This window comes from Schistocerca cancellata, chromosome 7 (genome assembly GCF_023864275.1).
Source record: "Schistocerca cancellata isolate TAMUIC-IGC-003103 chromosome 7, iqSchCanc2.1, whole genome shotgun sequence".
Lineage (NCBI taxonomy): Eukaryota > Metazoa > Arthropoda > Insecta > Orthoptera > Acrididae > Schistocerca > Schistocerca cancellata.
Genome location: NC_064632.1, coordinates 319431642 through 319444967, shown reverse-complemented (window position 1 = coordinate 319444967; position 13326 = coordinate 319431642). Strand labels below are relative to the sequence as shown.

Genomic DNA, 13326 nt, shown 5'->3' with positions numbered 1-13326 from the left:
TTCTGGGTACTGATTTGTCAGGATCTGTGCAATCAAATCGCGTGAAAATGTAATCACATGTCAGTTCCAGTATAATATATTTGTCCAGTGAATACCCGTTTATCATCTGCATTTCTTCTTGGTGTAGCAATTTTAATGGCCAGTAGTGTATTTATATACCATATGGCGCCCTAGTAGGTGTATAAAAACACGCATGTATTCGATTGCAGCGTTGGTCCAAAATTTCAAAGCAGTCGGTGAAGAACTTCCAGAAATTTAGGGTTTTTGTACAAATGAACACCTATATTTTTATTTATATAGAAGTTACATGTACAGTATTCTTACCCGCCGTCGTCAGCAAGTAGCTGTATATAGCTAGAGTAAGATAGACTTGGAGGAGGAAGATGATTGCTACGTGTACAGTCTCCAGGCCTGCAAGAAGTGCATTGTAATGAGAGACAGCTGGGGTCATGCGGGACCAACACCTGCCAGTTGTTACGAGCACGGAGGGTCAGAGCTGAGCCGTACCGACGCTCACAATGTATTAGTTACGTCTATCGCCGCCGGCCGCTTTAAGTAACAGCCTCTCATTGTTTGTTATTCCACCCGTCCGGGCGGACAATAACCGCTGCCCGTTGTTGTACTCGAGGCGAGATAACACCGTTGTCTAAACGTAAATGGGGAGTAAAAGGTTAATTCGTCGCCTTTCTTTTGGGACGGAGCGGTCCCGCAGGCTCAGCGAGCGGGATCGTTAATGCCAGCCAGCCAGCCCAGATTAAGTTGCTCCGGCGAGAGGTTGGGCCGAGGCGACGGAGCGGCGAAGGAGCGGAGGAAAGGCAGCGAGAGGAGGTGGAGTCGTGCTGTACCGCGTCTAGTGGGCGCCGGAGAGCCAGAGCCTTGTCTCGCTGTGTGAGGGCGCAGGTGCTGTTTCCCTGCTGCGGAAATGACTCGCTGGAGACCCGCCACAGCTATACCTTCTGGAGCACTCCCTTTCCCAGCTGTTTCGTTTAAACCCCCGGCATACACTCTGCAGGTGTAGTGGCGGTACTGTCGCAGCAGCGATTCCTTGTCGAGATTTGCCACTGCTGTCTTTGCCACTGCCGCTGCTGTTGCAACTACTTTAGCGTGAAGTAACACTGGCAACGCGCCATGTTTGCATGTAACAGCAAGTTCTTGCTTATCCGGGTTGTGGTTTATATGTACTAGGATCTACGAATTTGAAGTATTCCGTAATGTCATTAATTGAATTTTCTGTCAGTATTCGTCAGAACAGGCCAACGGCCTTGCCGCAGTTGTAACACCGGTTTCCGTCAGATCACCGAAGTTAAGCGCTGTCGGTCTGGGCTAGCACTTGGATGGGTAACCGTCCGATCTGCCGAGCGCTGTTGGCAAGCGTGGTGCACGCAGCCCTTGTGAGGTAAACTGAGGAGCTACTTGACTGAGAAGTAGCGGCTCCGGTCTAGGAAACTGACAAAGGCCGGGAGAGCGGTGTGCTGACCACGTGACCCTCCGTATCCGCATCCAATGACGCCCCTGGGCTGAGAGGATGAAATGGCAGCCGGTCGGTACCGTTGGGCCTGTTCGGAAGGAGAATTCATCAGAATATGAGAATAGTATTAAATAGGAGACACTTACCAATGTTCCTCAAAAGTTGCGGCCCCACTCTAGTATGTTAAGGGGGGTAGGACGTCAAAATGGCCGACCTGGAGCAGGAGAGGCACCACAGGACATTTTAATTTCCACTGTCTATACTTTTACAAATCAATTCATAAAACTTACTCAGCATGACCAGGAAGCGTTCAGGATTCACGCTCATAGCAGTGGAAGTTCAAAAATATAACAAAATATATTTTTTTTTACATGTGAAATGTCATCATTTTTTCACTTACTATTGGCTGCATTCGTTCCTATAGGTACACTTTTCTTCATAAGTAAGGGAGATTCTTCGATGAATTTTGCACAGCATACAAACCATACTTACAGGTGTATGAAACTCTAGAATTTTTCAAGTCTATTAAAAACTGTGCTAAAAATTGAGATAATTAACCATAAAATTTGAGTTTTTTTCTAAACATGAAGTTTAAAATGTAACAGCTCATTCATTTTTTCATTGATTAAATAAATTATAGAGTTTCATACAACTGTAAGTATGGTTTGTATGCTGTGCAAAATTCATCTAAGAATCTCTCTTACTTGTGAAGAAAAGTGTACCTATAGCAACAAATACAGCCAATAAAAATGATGAAATTTCACACGTAAAAAAAATTATTTTGTTATACTTTTGAACTTACATTGCTATGAGTTTGAATCCTGAATCCTTCCTGGTCGTGTTGACAAAGTTTTATGAATTTATTTGTAAAAGTATAGACAGTGGAAATTAAAATGTCGTGTGGTGCCTCTCCTGCTCCAAGTCGGCCCGTTTGACGTCCTACCCCCACCCCCCCTTAAAGCATACAAACTTATTAAGCTACTCATACCGCCGGCCGGTGTGGCCGTGCGGTTCTAGGCGCTTCAGTCTGGAACCGCGTGACCGCTGCGGTCGCAGGTTCGAATCCTGCCTCGGGCATGGATGTGTGTGATGTCTTTAGTTTAGTTTAGTTAGGTTTAAGTAGTTCTAAGTTCTAGGGGACTGATGACCACGTTCTAAGTTTTAGGGGACTGATGACCACAGATGTTAAGTCCCATAGTGCTCAGAGCCATTTTTAGCTACTCATACCATGTTTAGCTTATGTAACGTAGTATCTCACAAAGTTTTTATACCATTTATCAGTTACAACATATATGCGTTTGGTGACATGCATAATATGCAGTCTTTATTCATGCTCTATCCACATTCGGCGCAAAATATCCCTATCAAATGCGGTACTGGCAACAACGGTTCCGTACTTTAAATCACTAATGTGGTTGGCGGGCGTTTGGTACACTACATCCTTTACGTCCCCCCCCCCCCCCCCCCCTAGATAGAAGTCCATCAGTGTAATGTCAAGACGACCTAGGAGACCAGGAAATTCGACAACCCCTACCAATCCACCGTTCTGGAAACATCTGATCTAGAACATCTCGCACAATCGTAGCCCAATATGGCGGTGCACCTTGTTGGAAAGCGACTGTGTCCTGGCGGTCAGCCAGTTGTGGTAACGCAGAACAAGGTAATTGTTAGAATTAACTCTTTTGTTCGAGAAAAAATTATTCCACAATGTGATCAGCCGTCAAACATCACCACACATTCACTTCCCGGCTGTACATCTTCCGTCGTTTGCGGGTGTGTTGTGCCCCAGAGGCGAACATAGTTTTCGTTTACCTTACCATACATGTGAAATGAGCTTCACCAGAAAATGCTAAGTTGTTTAGAAAATTTCTATCCTCCGCTATACGGCGAATGACGTCCACGGCGAACTGCATAAGCTGTGTCTTGTCTGATTTCAATTAGTGAAAATGTTGCCGTCGGTGTGGATACACTTGTAAACGCGTGCGAGGGAAACGGTGCATTGTCGCCTTAGGGATTCGCGACTCTTGCGACTCCCTCCGAAGAGACTTGTGCGATGAACTTTGCGAGGCCAACCGTGAGGCTTCAATTGTTCCACGTCGTCCAGTATGATGTTGCACATCAATGCTTCCTGTGTGCATAAAGTTCCTGTACGACCGGCGTATCGAACGCCGCGACATTGGGTGCTTCCTATACCGTATCTGGAAGTTCCTTTGAACCTGCGGGTTATACGTTTGTGACTATTACAGCGCCATCTATCACAAAGCGAAAAAAGTGGTCCAACTAAAACATTCATATTTATTTACGTACCACACGGATATGTAATAAAAATGGGAGTTCCTATTTAAAAAAACGCTGTTGATATCCGTTTGACCTATGGCAGCGCCATCTAGCGGGCCAACCATAGCGCCATTTGGCTTCCCCCTTTAAGCTAGACAAGTTTCATTCTTTGTAGTTTTTTCGTTTGACGCTTATTTCATGAGATATTTTGCCCGGTCACGATCAATGGATCACCCTGTATATAGATATTATTTGCTTACGAACTATTTAAAAGACGCCGATGTTCAGCTTGGACCTTTAAGTTGTGTGGCGCTTGTACTTCGTTGGAACAACACGAGCTCGAAAATTGGGACGTCTGTGTGTTTTTACTTTGCTTTAAAACCTGATCTTTGTAAACGACGCCTTTGTTCATCTTAAAATTTTAATTTGCTGCGGATGTGTTTTCATTACGGAACAGGCCCAGTTGGAAACCTGGATAGTAATTATATGTTTTTAATTTATATTACAATCTTATCTTTGTACTTTACACTCTTATCATTGTTCTGCTATGAAAATTACGCTAATGTTAACTTGGCTCTTTTGTAACTGCTGCTGGCTGTATAGTGTTCGGCTTTTACTGTTTCAATTTTACATTAAGAACTTATGTTTGTACTTCGAACTCTCTTTGCTATTCTACTGCGGAAGCTGTAGTTATTTTAACATGGCACTTCCGTAACTACTGTTGAGGAGTCCACAAAAATGTAGACACTCTTTGACAGTCAGTGCTGATGGAGCAAAATGATATACCGTTATAATTCTTGCACGGAGGAAAGGTTATTTCATGTGTTCAAAGTGACCCCCCATTAGCAGCAAAACAGAGTCGATGCCGTTGAACTGTTGACCGAACTGTGTCTGTCAGTGTTGCCGGTGTGATAGCTGCACAGGACGCCTCCATGGCTTCTCATAGTTCGAACAATGTAGCTGGCTTCTGTTGATAAACTTCATTTTTCAAGGTCAACATACACAGAAGTGAAGAGGTGTAAGGTCTGGAGACCGTGGCGGGTACTGAACAGCCCGTCTTCAACCTATCCATCATCCAGGTAGATTTTCATCCAAGCAGGCTCTGACACCTCTGTCGTAGTGAGGGGGAGCCACATCTTGTTGTAGGTAAAATTTTTCATTTCCAAACACCTCTCGGATAGTAGATAAAAATCGATGCTTGCAGCGTATGAAGATACACCTCACCGGTTACGGTACCTTCAAAGAAGAATGGGCCAATCTAACTGCACGATGACACATCACACCACACATTAACACTCGGTAGATAACATGTTTGTCCATGTGAATGTGAGGATTTTCCGTACCCCTTTACACGCAGCTGTGGCGATTTACAGTTGAAGAAACAGTGGGCTACGCTACTGCGCAAACATTGCAACGATATGTCATTTTGTTCCAAAGATGTAAATATCAAAGGGTGTCTGTATTTTTCAGGACCACTCTGTATTTGATAATGTGAACATCCGCAACTGAGAAACATATTTATACCGTAGAATAAAAGTCCGCTTCAGTTGCTAATGATTTTCTGAATTTATGCCACGAGCGGTTTCGAAGCTTAAAGCTTCATCTTCAGGTGTCACCATATAAAACACGTGTTGCGGTCGGACCAGTCAGTCACTGGGAATCACACCCCCGTCAAACGCATGGGAGCATGTCGTGCTGCCCAGGCGGCCGCTGTCGTAATTAGTCCTTCCACATTTAAAAAATATATGAACCATAATCTATTGATTGTAGCGATTTGTGTCTGTGTCCGCAGGAAGTGTACTGCGGCAAGGAGACGATATGCACCGTGGACGGTCTGCACTTCAACTCCATGTACAACGCGCGCGTCAAGGCCTTCAACAGCACCGGCGAGGGAGACTACAGCGAGCTGATCGGCCTCCAGACGGCGGAAGGTGAGTTCCACCCTTCACTGTCACTTCAGTTGCTTCCGCCAGACCAAGTATGGATCCGTGGTCAGGTTCTGGGTTTCCCGCTTTAAACCACGAACTGACTGTGACTCTGTTTGTGGTTTAAGGGGATATTGGAAACATATTTCCTGCGTCTCTGTGCGGCGAAAGTGGGATCAGGATAACGCTTAACCTCCTCCAGCGAGATTTTTATTGTTGTTCAGTCTGTGAACTACTTTGCCTGACAAAAAATGTGAAGTGCTCACAAGATACAGTCAATGTCTACGCAACGTCGAACACGTACACACCATCGGTGGGTAAGTCAGTGATTAGAGTTGCAGTTCTCCGTGACTGGTAGAACGAGCACCAGAGTGTGTTAACGTTGTTCGTCTTTAGAGTTGCTCCATGACCTTGTAGGGTATATAAGGAGTTTGAACAGCGTCAGATGTTTAAGTGATCACTGGGAAGGAAATGAATGAAAGGTGGCTTTATTATCAATTAGACTGATCGCAAGTTTTATTTTTTTAAATTGCAATGGCTCCAGTTACAAACTGAAAACGTAACGAGCACGCTTTTCCGATATTCAGTCTCAAGTTTATGTTGTTTATTCCGTTTTTTCTTCTTCTTATTAATTCGTAGTAGGAGTTCCATCAAACTACATGTGTAATTTATTACAAATATCACTTACACCTGATGCCTAGCGGTTTCAATTTCCAAGTTGAAATAAATTTCTACGAGGACATTGTGTTTTCAAGATCCGATCGGTCGCGAAATTAAAACCACAGTGAAAACCCGCTGAAGCTTTGGACAGATGTGTTGCGCAGTGTCTCTGGTATGTCCATCCATCGAGTAACGTCGCACTTTTCAGTCCTAAAAGCACAGTGAGCACATGAAGAGGCGCAGAACGATAGGTCTCCCGCCAAGTGGTATAGCGACTGAGTGAGGGCGAGTATTGCCATATATTCAATACTGAAATATGTAAGATCGGTACTGATGCTGGCCAAAATATTTTCAGTAACACCGATACATAGAGGGCACGTCAATGCGAGCAACATCGGCTTTACAATTCACCATTTTGTTGTTCGTATTTTTCTAGGCTGCCTTCTGTACAACATAGTTCAAGTGATTCAGGCTTTTGAACTTTTTAAAATGAACGAATCTATGCTGACTTATTTTATTTAATGTTACAGAAACAACCGATGCCAACACAAACAGTCATTAAAAGATTTCTGAGCATAATTAACAAAGCTTGCTAATAGTGTTCGAATGACCTGCCTGTTGCCGTACACCACAGAGTCCTTGCTAATTGCTTGTCGGTTGGATTGCCTCTCTGATGGCCGTATTTTGTTTTTCTATTCTTCCTTGTATTAAGATTAGTAAATAATTCTTGGGCATTATGGATGCATAACAACACTGCAGCTGTTGAAATTTAAGGCAATTTACAATGAAGTATCCGCAACCACTTCCTTTCATAGACGTTAATTTCTGCTTGATAACATTTCAGTATGGCTGACATACCATCTTCAGAGGTTTACATTTATTTACATGTTGTGAACATTATTTATTTACTAACGGTTTTGCAGAATTTTGCAGCGGAAGTTTTTAAGACAGATGTTGTAAATAGTCGTAAAAAACAAACAGCGTTCACGACGCTTAAATAAATGCAAATAGCTGAAGATCAGAAGAAAATAAAATGAATCTACTTTGACGCATAATTTGACAGCGTGACGTGTCGAGAAACGGGTGACATTCATTTAGATGCGTTACGCTTTACATGCACTATGTGATGGTTCAAATGGCTCTGAGCACTATGGGACTTAACATCTGTGGTCATCAGTCCCCTAGAACTTAGAACTACTTAAACCTAACTAACCTAAGGACATCACACACATCCATGCCCGAGGCAGGATTCGAACCTGCGACCGTAGCAGTCGCGCGGTTCCGGACTGAGCGCCTAGAACCGCGAGACCACCGCGGCCGGCGCACTATGTGATCAAAAGTATCTGGACACCAGGCTGAAAATGGCTTACGAGTTCGTAGCACCCTCCATCGGTAGTGCTGGAATTCAGTATGGTGTTGGCCCATCCTTAGCCTTGATGACAGCTTCCACTCTCGCAGGCATAAGTTCAATGAGATGCTGGACGATTTCTTGCGGAATGGCACCACTTTCTGCACGGAGTGCTGCACTGAGGAGAGGTATCGATGTCGTTCAGTGTGGTCTGGCACGAAGTCGGCGTTCCAAAACAACTTAAAGGTGTTCTGTAGGATTCAGGTCAGGACTCTGTGCAGGCCAGTCCATTACAGGTACGGTACTGTCGTGTAACCACTCCGCTACAGGCCGTGCATTAGGAACAGTTGCTCGATCGTGTTGAAAGATGCATTCGCCATCCGCGAATTTCTCTTCAACAGTGGGAAGCTAGAAGGTGCTTAAAACATCAATGTATGCCTGTGCAGTGATAATGCCACGCAAAACGACAAGGGGTGCAAGCCCCCTCCATGAGAAACACGACCACCCCATAACACCACCACCTCCGAAGTTTGCTGTTGGCACTACACGTGCTGGCAAATTACGATCACTGGGCATTCGCCATACCCACACCCTACCATTGGGTCGCCACTTTGCGTGCTGTGATTCGTCACTCCACACAACGTTTTTCCAGTGTTCAATGTTCCAATTTTTACGCTCCTTACACCAAGCGAGGCGTCATTTTGCATTTAGCGGCGTGATGTGCGGCTTACGAGTAACCGCTCGACCATTAAATCCAGGTTTGTCACCTCCCGCCTAACTGTCATAGAACTTGCAGTGGATCGTGACGCAGTTTTGAATTCCTGTGTTGTGATCTGGATGGATGTTTGCCTGTTACACATTATGGCCCTCTTCAACTGTTGGCGGTCTCTGTCAGTCAACAGACGAGGTCGCCCTATATGCTTGTGTGCTGCACGTGTCCCTTCACGTTTCCACTTCACTATCAGATCGGAAACAGTGGATCTAGGGATGTTTAGGAGTATGAAAATCTCGCATACAGACGTATGATGCACGTGACACCAAATCACCTGACCACGTTCGAATTCCATGAGTTCCTCGGAGCGCCCCATTCTGCTCTGTCACGATGTCTAATGACTATTGAGGTCAGTGATACGGAGTATCTGGCAGTAGATAGCAGCACAAAGCACCTAATATGAAAAAAGTATGTTTCTGGGTGTGTCCGGATACTTTTGATCGGGTACTGTATTAATGTTAGGGACGCCGTAGTCTTGACTTCGTGCGCTAGGAGTGCTGCTGTCGCGTCTCGTGACGAGATGACTCACGAGCTTAATCAAGTATCTGAATCAGCACCACCGGTCATCAAAGATTGGCCATGATTGACTTAGTGGATTTACCTATTAATTCGAGTGTTACATAGGGTCTTCAGAAATCCCCGTTACAAATTATTAGGACTTCTAGGGCAGTGAGTACATAATATTTTTAAGAGGAACTCATATGCGAAAACGTACCGTTTCCGTGCTAGAGCCTACTGAAAACATATTTGCTTGGTAGGTATGGAGCAGGGTAGTCATTCTAGGGGGTGCTTACGTCGGATTGTCTGATGTCATCTGACGTCCACCCTACCTGTCTGACGTGGTTACAGCCTCATGGAAGAGCTGCACGTTTCAGTTATCAGGATCGTTCTCCACAAGGTCCGACTCCACCGCATGCCCTTTTCCCCGCAATTACGGAACAGCTTCGAGAAAGGGTACCTTCAACTTCAGCAGGCGTGGCAGTGGTGCTACGAGGAGACGCCGCGCACCCGAACTAGAAGAGGCTGCACTGTATCTTGGTGAAGAGAAGACGTCAACGAGTACACGAGCTATTTCTTTGGCTATTAACGAATTGAATTGTAAAACAAGTGATGTACTTGGTCACCCCTAAACAATTACTTGTTAAAGTGGTAGCGTTACCAACATATTTTCAAGTGGTTATAGCAGTTCAAATTATTACACTACTGGCCATTAAAATTGCTACACCACGAAGATGACGCGCTGCAGACGCGAAATTTAACCGACAGGAAGAAGAAGCTGTGACATGCAAATGATTAGCTTTTCAGAGCATTCAAAGGTTGGCGCCGGTGGCGACACCTACAACGTGCTGACATGAGAAAAGTTTCCAACCGATTTCTTATACACAAACAGCAGTTGACCGGCGTTGCCTGGTGAAACGTTGTTGTGATGCTTCGTGTAAGGAGGAGAAATGCGTACCATCACGTTTCCGACTTTGATAAAGGTCGGAATGTAGCCTATCCCGATTGCGGTTTATCGTATCGCGACATTGCTGCTCGCGTTGGTCGAGATCCAATGACTGTTAGCAGAATATGGAATCGGTGGGTTCAGAACGGTAGTACGGAACGCCGCGCTGGATCCCAACGGCCTTGTATCACTAGCAGTCGAGATGACAGGCATCTTATCCGCATGGCTGTAACGGATTGTGCAGCCACGTCTCGATCCCCGAGTCAACAGATGGGGACGTTTGCAAGACAACAACAATCTGCACGAACAGTTCGACGACGTTTGCAGTAGCATGGACTATCAACTCGAGACCACGGCTGCGGTTACCCTTGACGCTGCATCACAGACAGGAGCGCCTGCGATGGTATACTCAACGACGAACCTGGGTGCACGAAGGTCAAAACGTCACTTTTTCGGATGAATCCAGGTTCTGTTTACAGCATCATGATGGTCGCACCCATGTTTGGCGATATCGCGGTGAACGCACATTGGAAGCGTGTATTCGTCATCGCCATACTGGCGTATCACCCGGCGTGATGGTATGGGGTGCCATTGGTTGCACGTTTCGGTCACCTCTTGTTCGCATTGACGGCACTTTGAACAGTGGAAGTTACATTTCAGATCTGTTACGACCCGTGGCTCTACCCTTCATTCGATCCGTGCGAAACCCTACATTTCAGCAGGATAATGCACGACAGCATGTTGCAGGTCCCGTACGGGACTTTTTGGATACAGAAAATGGACTGCTGCCCTGGCCAGCATATTCTCCAGATCTCACACGAACTGAAAACGTCTGGTCAATGGTGGCCGAGCAACTGGCTCGTCACAATACGCCAGTCACTACTCTTGATGAACTGTGGTACCGTGTTGAAGCTGCGTGGCCAGCTGTACCTGTACACGCGATCCAAGATCTGTTTGACTCAATGCCCAGGTCTATCAAGGCCGTTATTACGGCCAGAGGTGGTTGTTCTGGGTACTGATTTCTCAGGATCTATGCAGCCAAATTGCGTGAAAATGTAATCACATGTCAGTTCTAGTATATTTGTCCAATGAATACCCGTTTATCATCTGCATTCGTTGTTGGTGTAGCAATTTTAATGGCCAGTAGTGTATCTACTCACTCCCTTCCACAAGTTCTAGAAGTTTATAATGGGGATTTCCTGTATTTTTTCTGCCAACAAAGTTCCTCCAGTTCTAGAAGTTTGTAATGGGGATTTCCTGTATTTTTTTAAATCTGAAGTCTAAATTTTGTTCTACACGTACGTCTGAACATTGAATAAAAAAATCAACGTGATGAAACTGCTGCGTGATGCTAGTGGGCGATCTGCAGTTTCCGACCTCTGCGCTCGTCCGTCTGTCGCGGCTGTGGACGTGGCGACACGGGCAGATTTGTCGGTCCCCCGCGGTGATTTCCAGCAGGGCAGTCACTGCGGCGAATTTACACGCGGCAGATAGGCGGCGTGACAAACTGCACGGCCGGACCGCTCGCCTCCCCAGCGGCTGCCCGCCGGCAGATCGATGCACCTGGCGTGACGGCGCTGCCTCCCCTTCAGAACGGGCCCACGCACGTGCCATTGCTCTTACATTAGCGCCCGAAGCACCCCCGCATTAACTCTAACGGGAAACGGCAGGCGTTTTCACCTGCGCTCGCACGTGCGCGAGCGGAAAGTGATGATTCGCAAATGCCTTACAGTCGTAGCCTTATTATCTCTCATAAAAAGGAGTAAGTAAGTGTTTTAAACACATGAAATGGCAGATGACGGTGTAGAGAGACACACTCGAAATTGTAGTGCGAGGAAAATAATTTGCAGTCGCGGCGAAACGGTAATGTCGGGGTTTGAGTCCCCGCCCATCCAGGGTAAAGTTGCAGAACAGTAAACGACCTTGAAGTCCAAGTTAAAACTGAACAATATATTATATTTGCTTTAAATGACTGACATAATTCATACAAAATTAACAACCAGAGAGTTCACTGAAATCTCAGATGAAATTACAAAATAATGCTAACACTGTGGGATGGTACCAAATAATGTGGAAGACTGTACAGCGAAAACATAACAAGATCTACTCGTCTGGACAGCCTGTGAATTCAAAGTTAACGTCACCAGAGGTTGGCACGTGTTATAACCAATTAAACTGCACAAGTTGTGTGGGAAAGCAAGTTGTAGTGAGCTGCTCAGAATATGGATAGCGCTACCGCAATCGTGACACATTTTTCCAAAATCAGCTAGTGTGCGCAATCAGCACCAGAGAGCGACCGGGACATAAATCGCCGGAATCTACGCTCCAAACCCTCAACTGCTAACTTAAAAACGTGTCCATGGAGTTTGCCACTCAGTGGTTGGTTGGTTGATTCGGGGGAGGGGACCAAACAGCGAGGTCATCGATCCCATCGCATTAGGGGACGATGGGAAGGAAATCAGCCGTGCCCTTTCAAAGGACCATTCCAGTATTTGTCTAAAGCGATTAGGTAAATAACGGGAAATCTAAATCTGGATGACCGGACGCGGGTTCCCCCCAAATGCGAGACCAGTGTGTTAACCACTGCGCCAAGGGCGACTCAGTGCTGTTGCCCATCTGATGAACGAGAATATTACTTATTTTACAAAAAGAGGGTGGGGGAGGGAATGCAGCAGAAACGCCCACTCTTGGCATACAAAAAGGACATTTACAAACAGGAGTTGGCTGCTGCCCTGGAGCAGTGAGTCTTCGGTAGGGTGGCCTCTTCACACCAAGAACTGTGGAAAAATGGTTCAAATGGCTCTGAGCACTATGGGACTTAACTTCTGAGGTCATCAGTCCCCTGGAACTTAGAACCACTTAAACCTAACTAACCTAAGGACATCGCACACATCCATGCCCGAGGCAGGATTCGAACCTGCGACCGCAGCGGTCCCGCGGTTCCAGACTGAAGCGACTAGAACCTCTCGGCCACTCCGGCCGGCAAGAAATGTGGAAGGGGAGGGGTGGGGACGACTCATTTGATTATGACACACCAAAATTTTGGAGTGAAGGAAACTGACTTTCCCACTCAGGTCGGGCAGTGCCACGGCGTCCCCGTCCTTTGATGTTCGTGTAGAAAAGGCCAAAATGTCGTCTTCAGTTATACTCTGAGGACGTCAGTGGCGGCACGGCGTCTTCTGCCCTAAGCGAGGACAGGAGCCAGCTCTGCCAACAAAAGTACAGAGCAGGCCACGCGTCTACTTCCGCGAAAACTGCTCAACTGCCAGTGGACGTTCGCCCCTCCTGACGAGGTTCACTGACTACTGCCTTCTTCTGACAAACAGGAGCTTGAGGCCAAACCTTCTCAGCGAGAACAAAACAAAACTTTACCCACAGGTGCACAAGTCCAGTGCTCACAATAAAATAACCACGAAATAAGCGGAGAAAAAT

General features: G+C 46.0%; 1 protein-coding gene and 1 pseudogene across 1 annotated transcript in view; both read left to right on the top strand.

Moving 5' to 3' along the window:
- The window catches only part of LOC126092253 (E3 ubiquitin-protein ligase TRIM9), a 279511-nt gene that overhangs the window by 197145 nt on the left and 69040 nt on the right, over nt 1-13326 (top strand). Inside the window, exon 7 of the mRNA XM_049907764.1 lies at nt 5538-5676. Coding sequence (XP_049763721.1) covers nt 5538-5676 — 139 coding nt within the window. The remainder of the gene's footprint in view (nt 1-5537; nt 5677-13326) is intronic.
- LOC126093441 (5S ribosomal RNA) lies at nt 1253-1370 on the top strand (annotated as a pseudogene).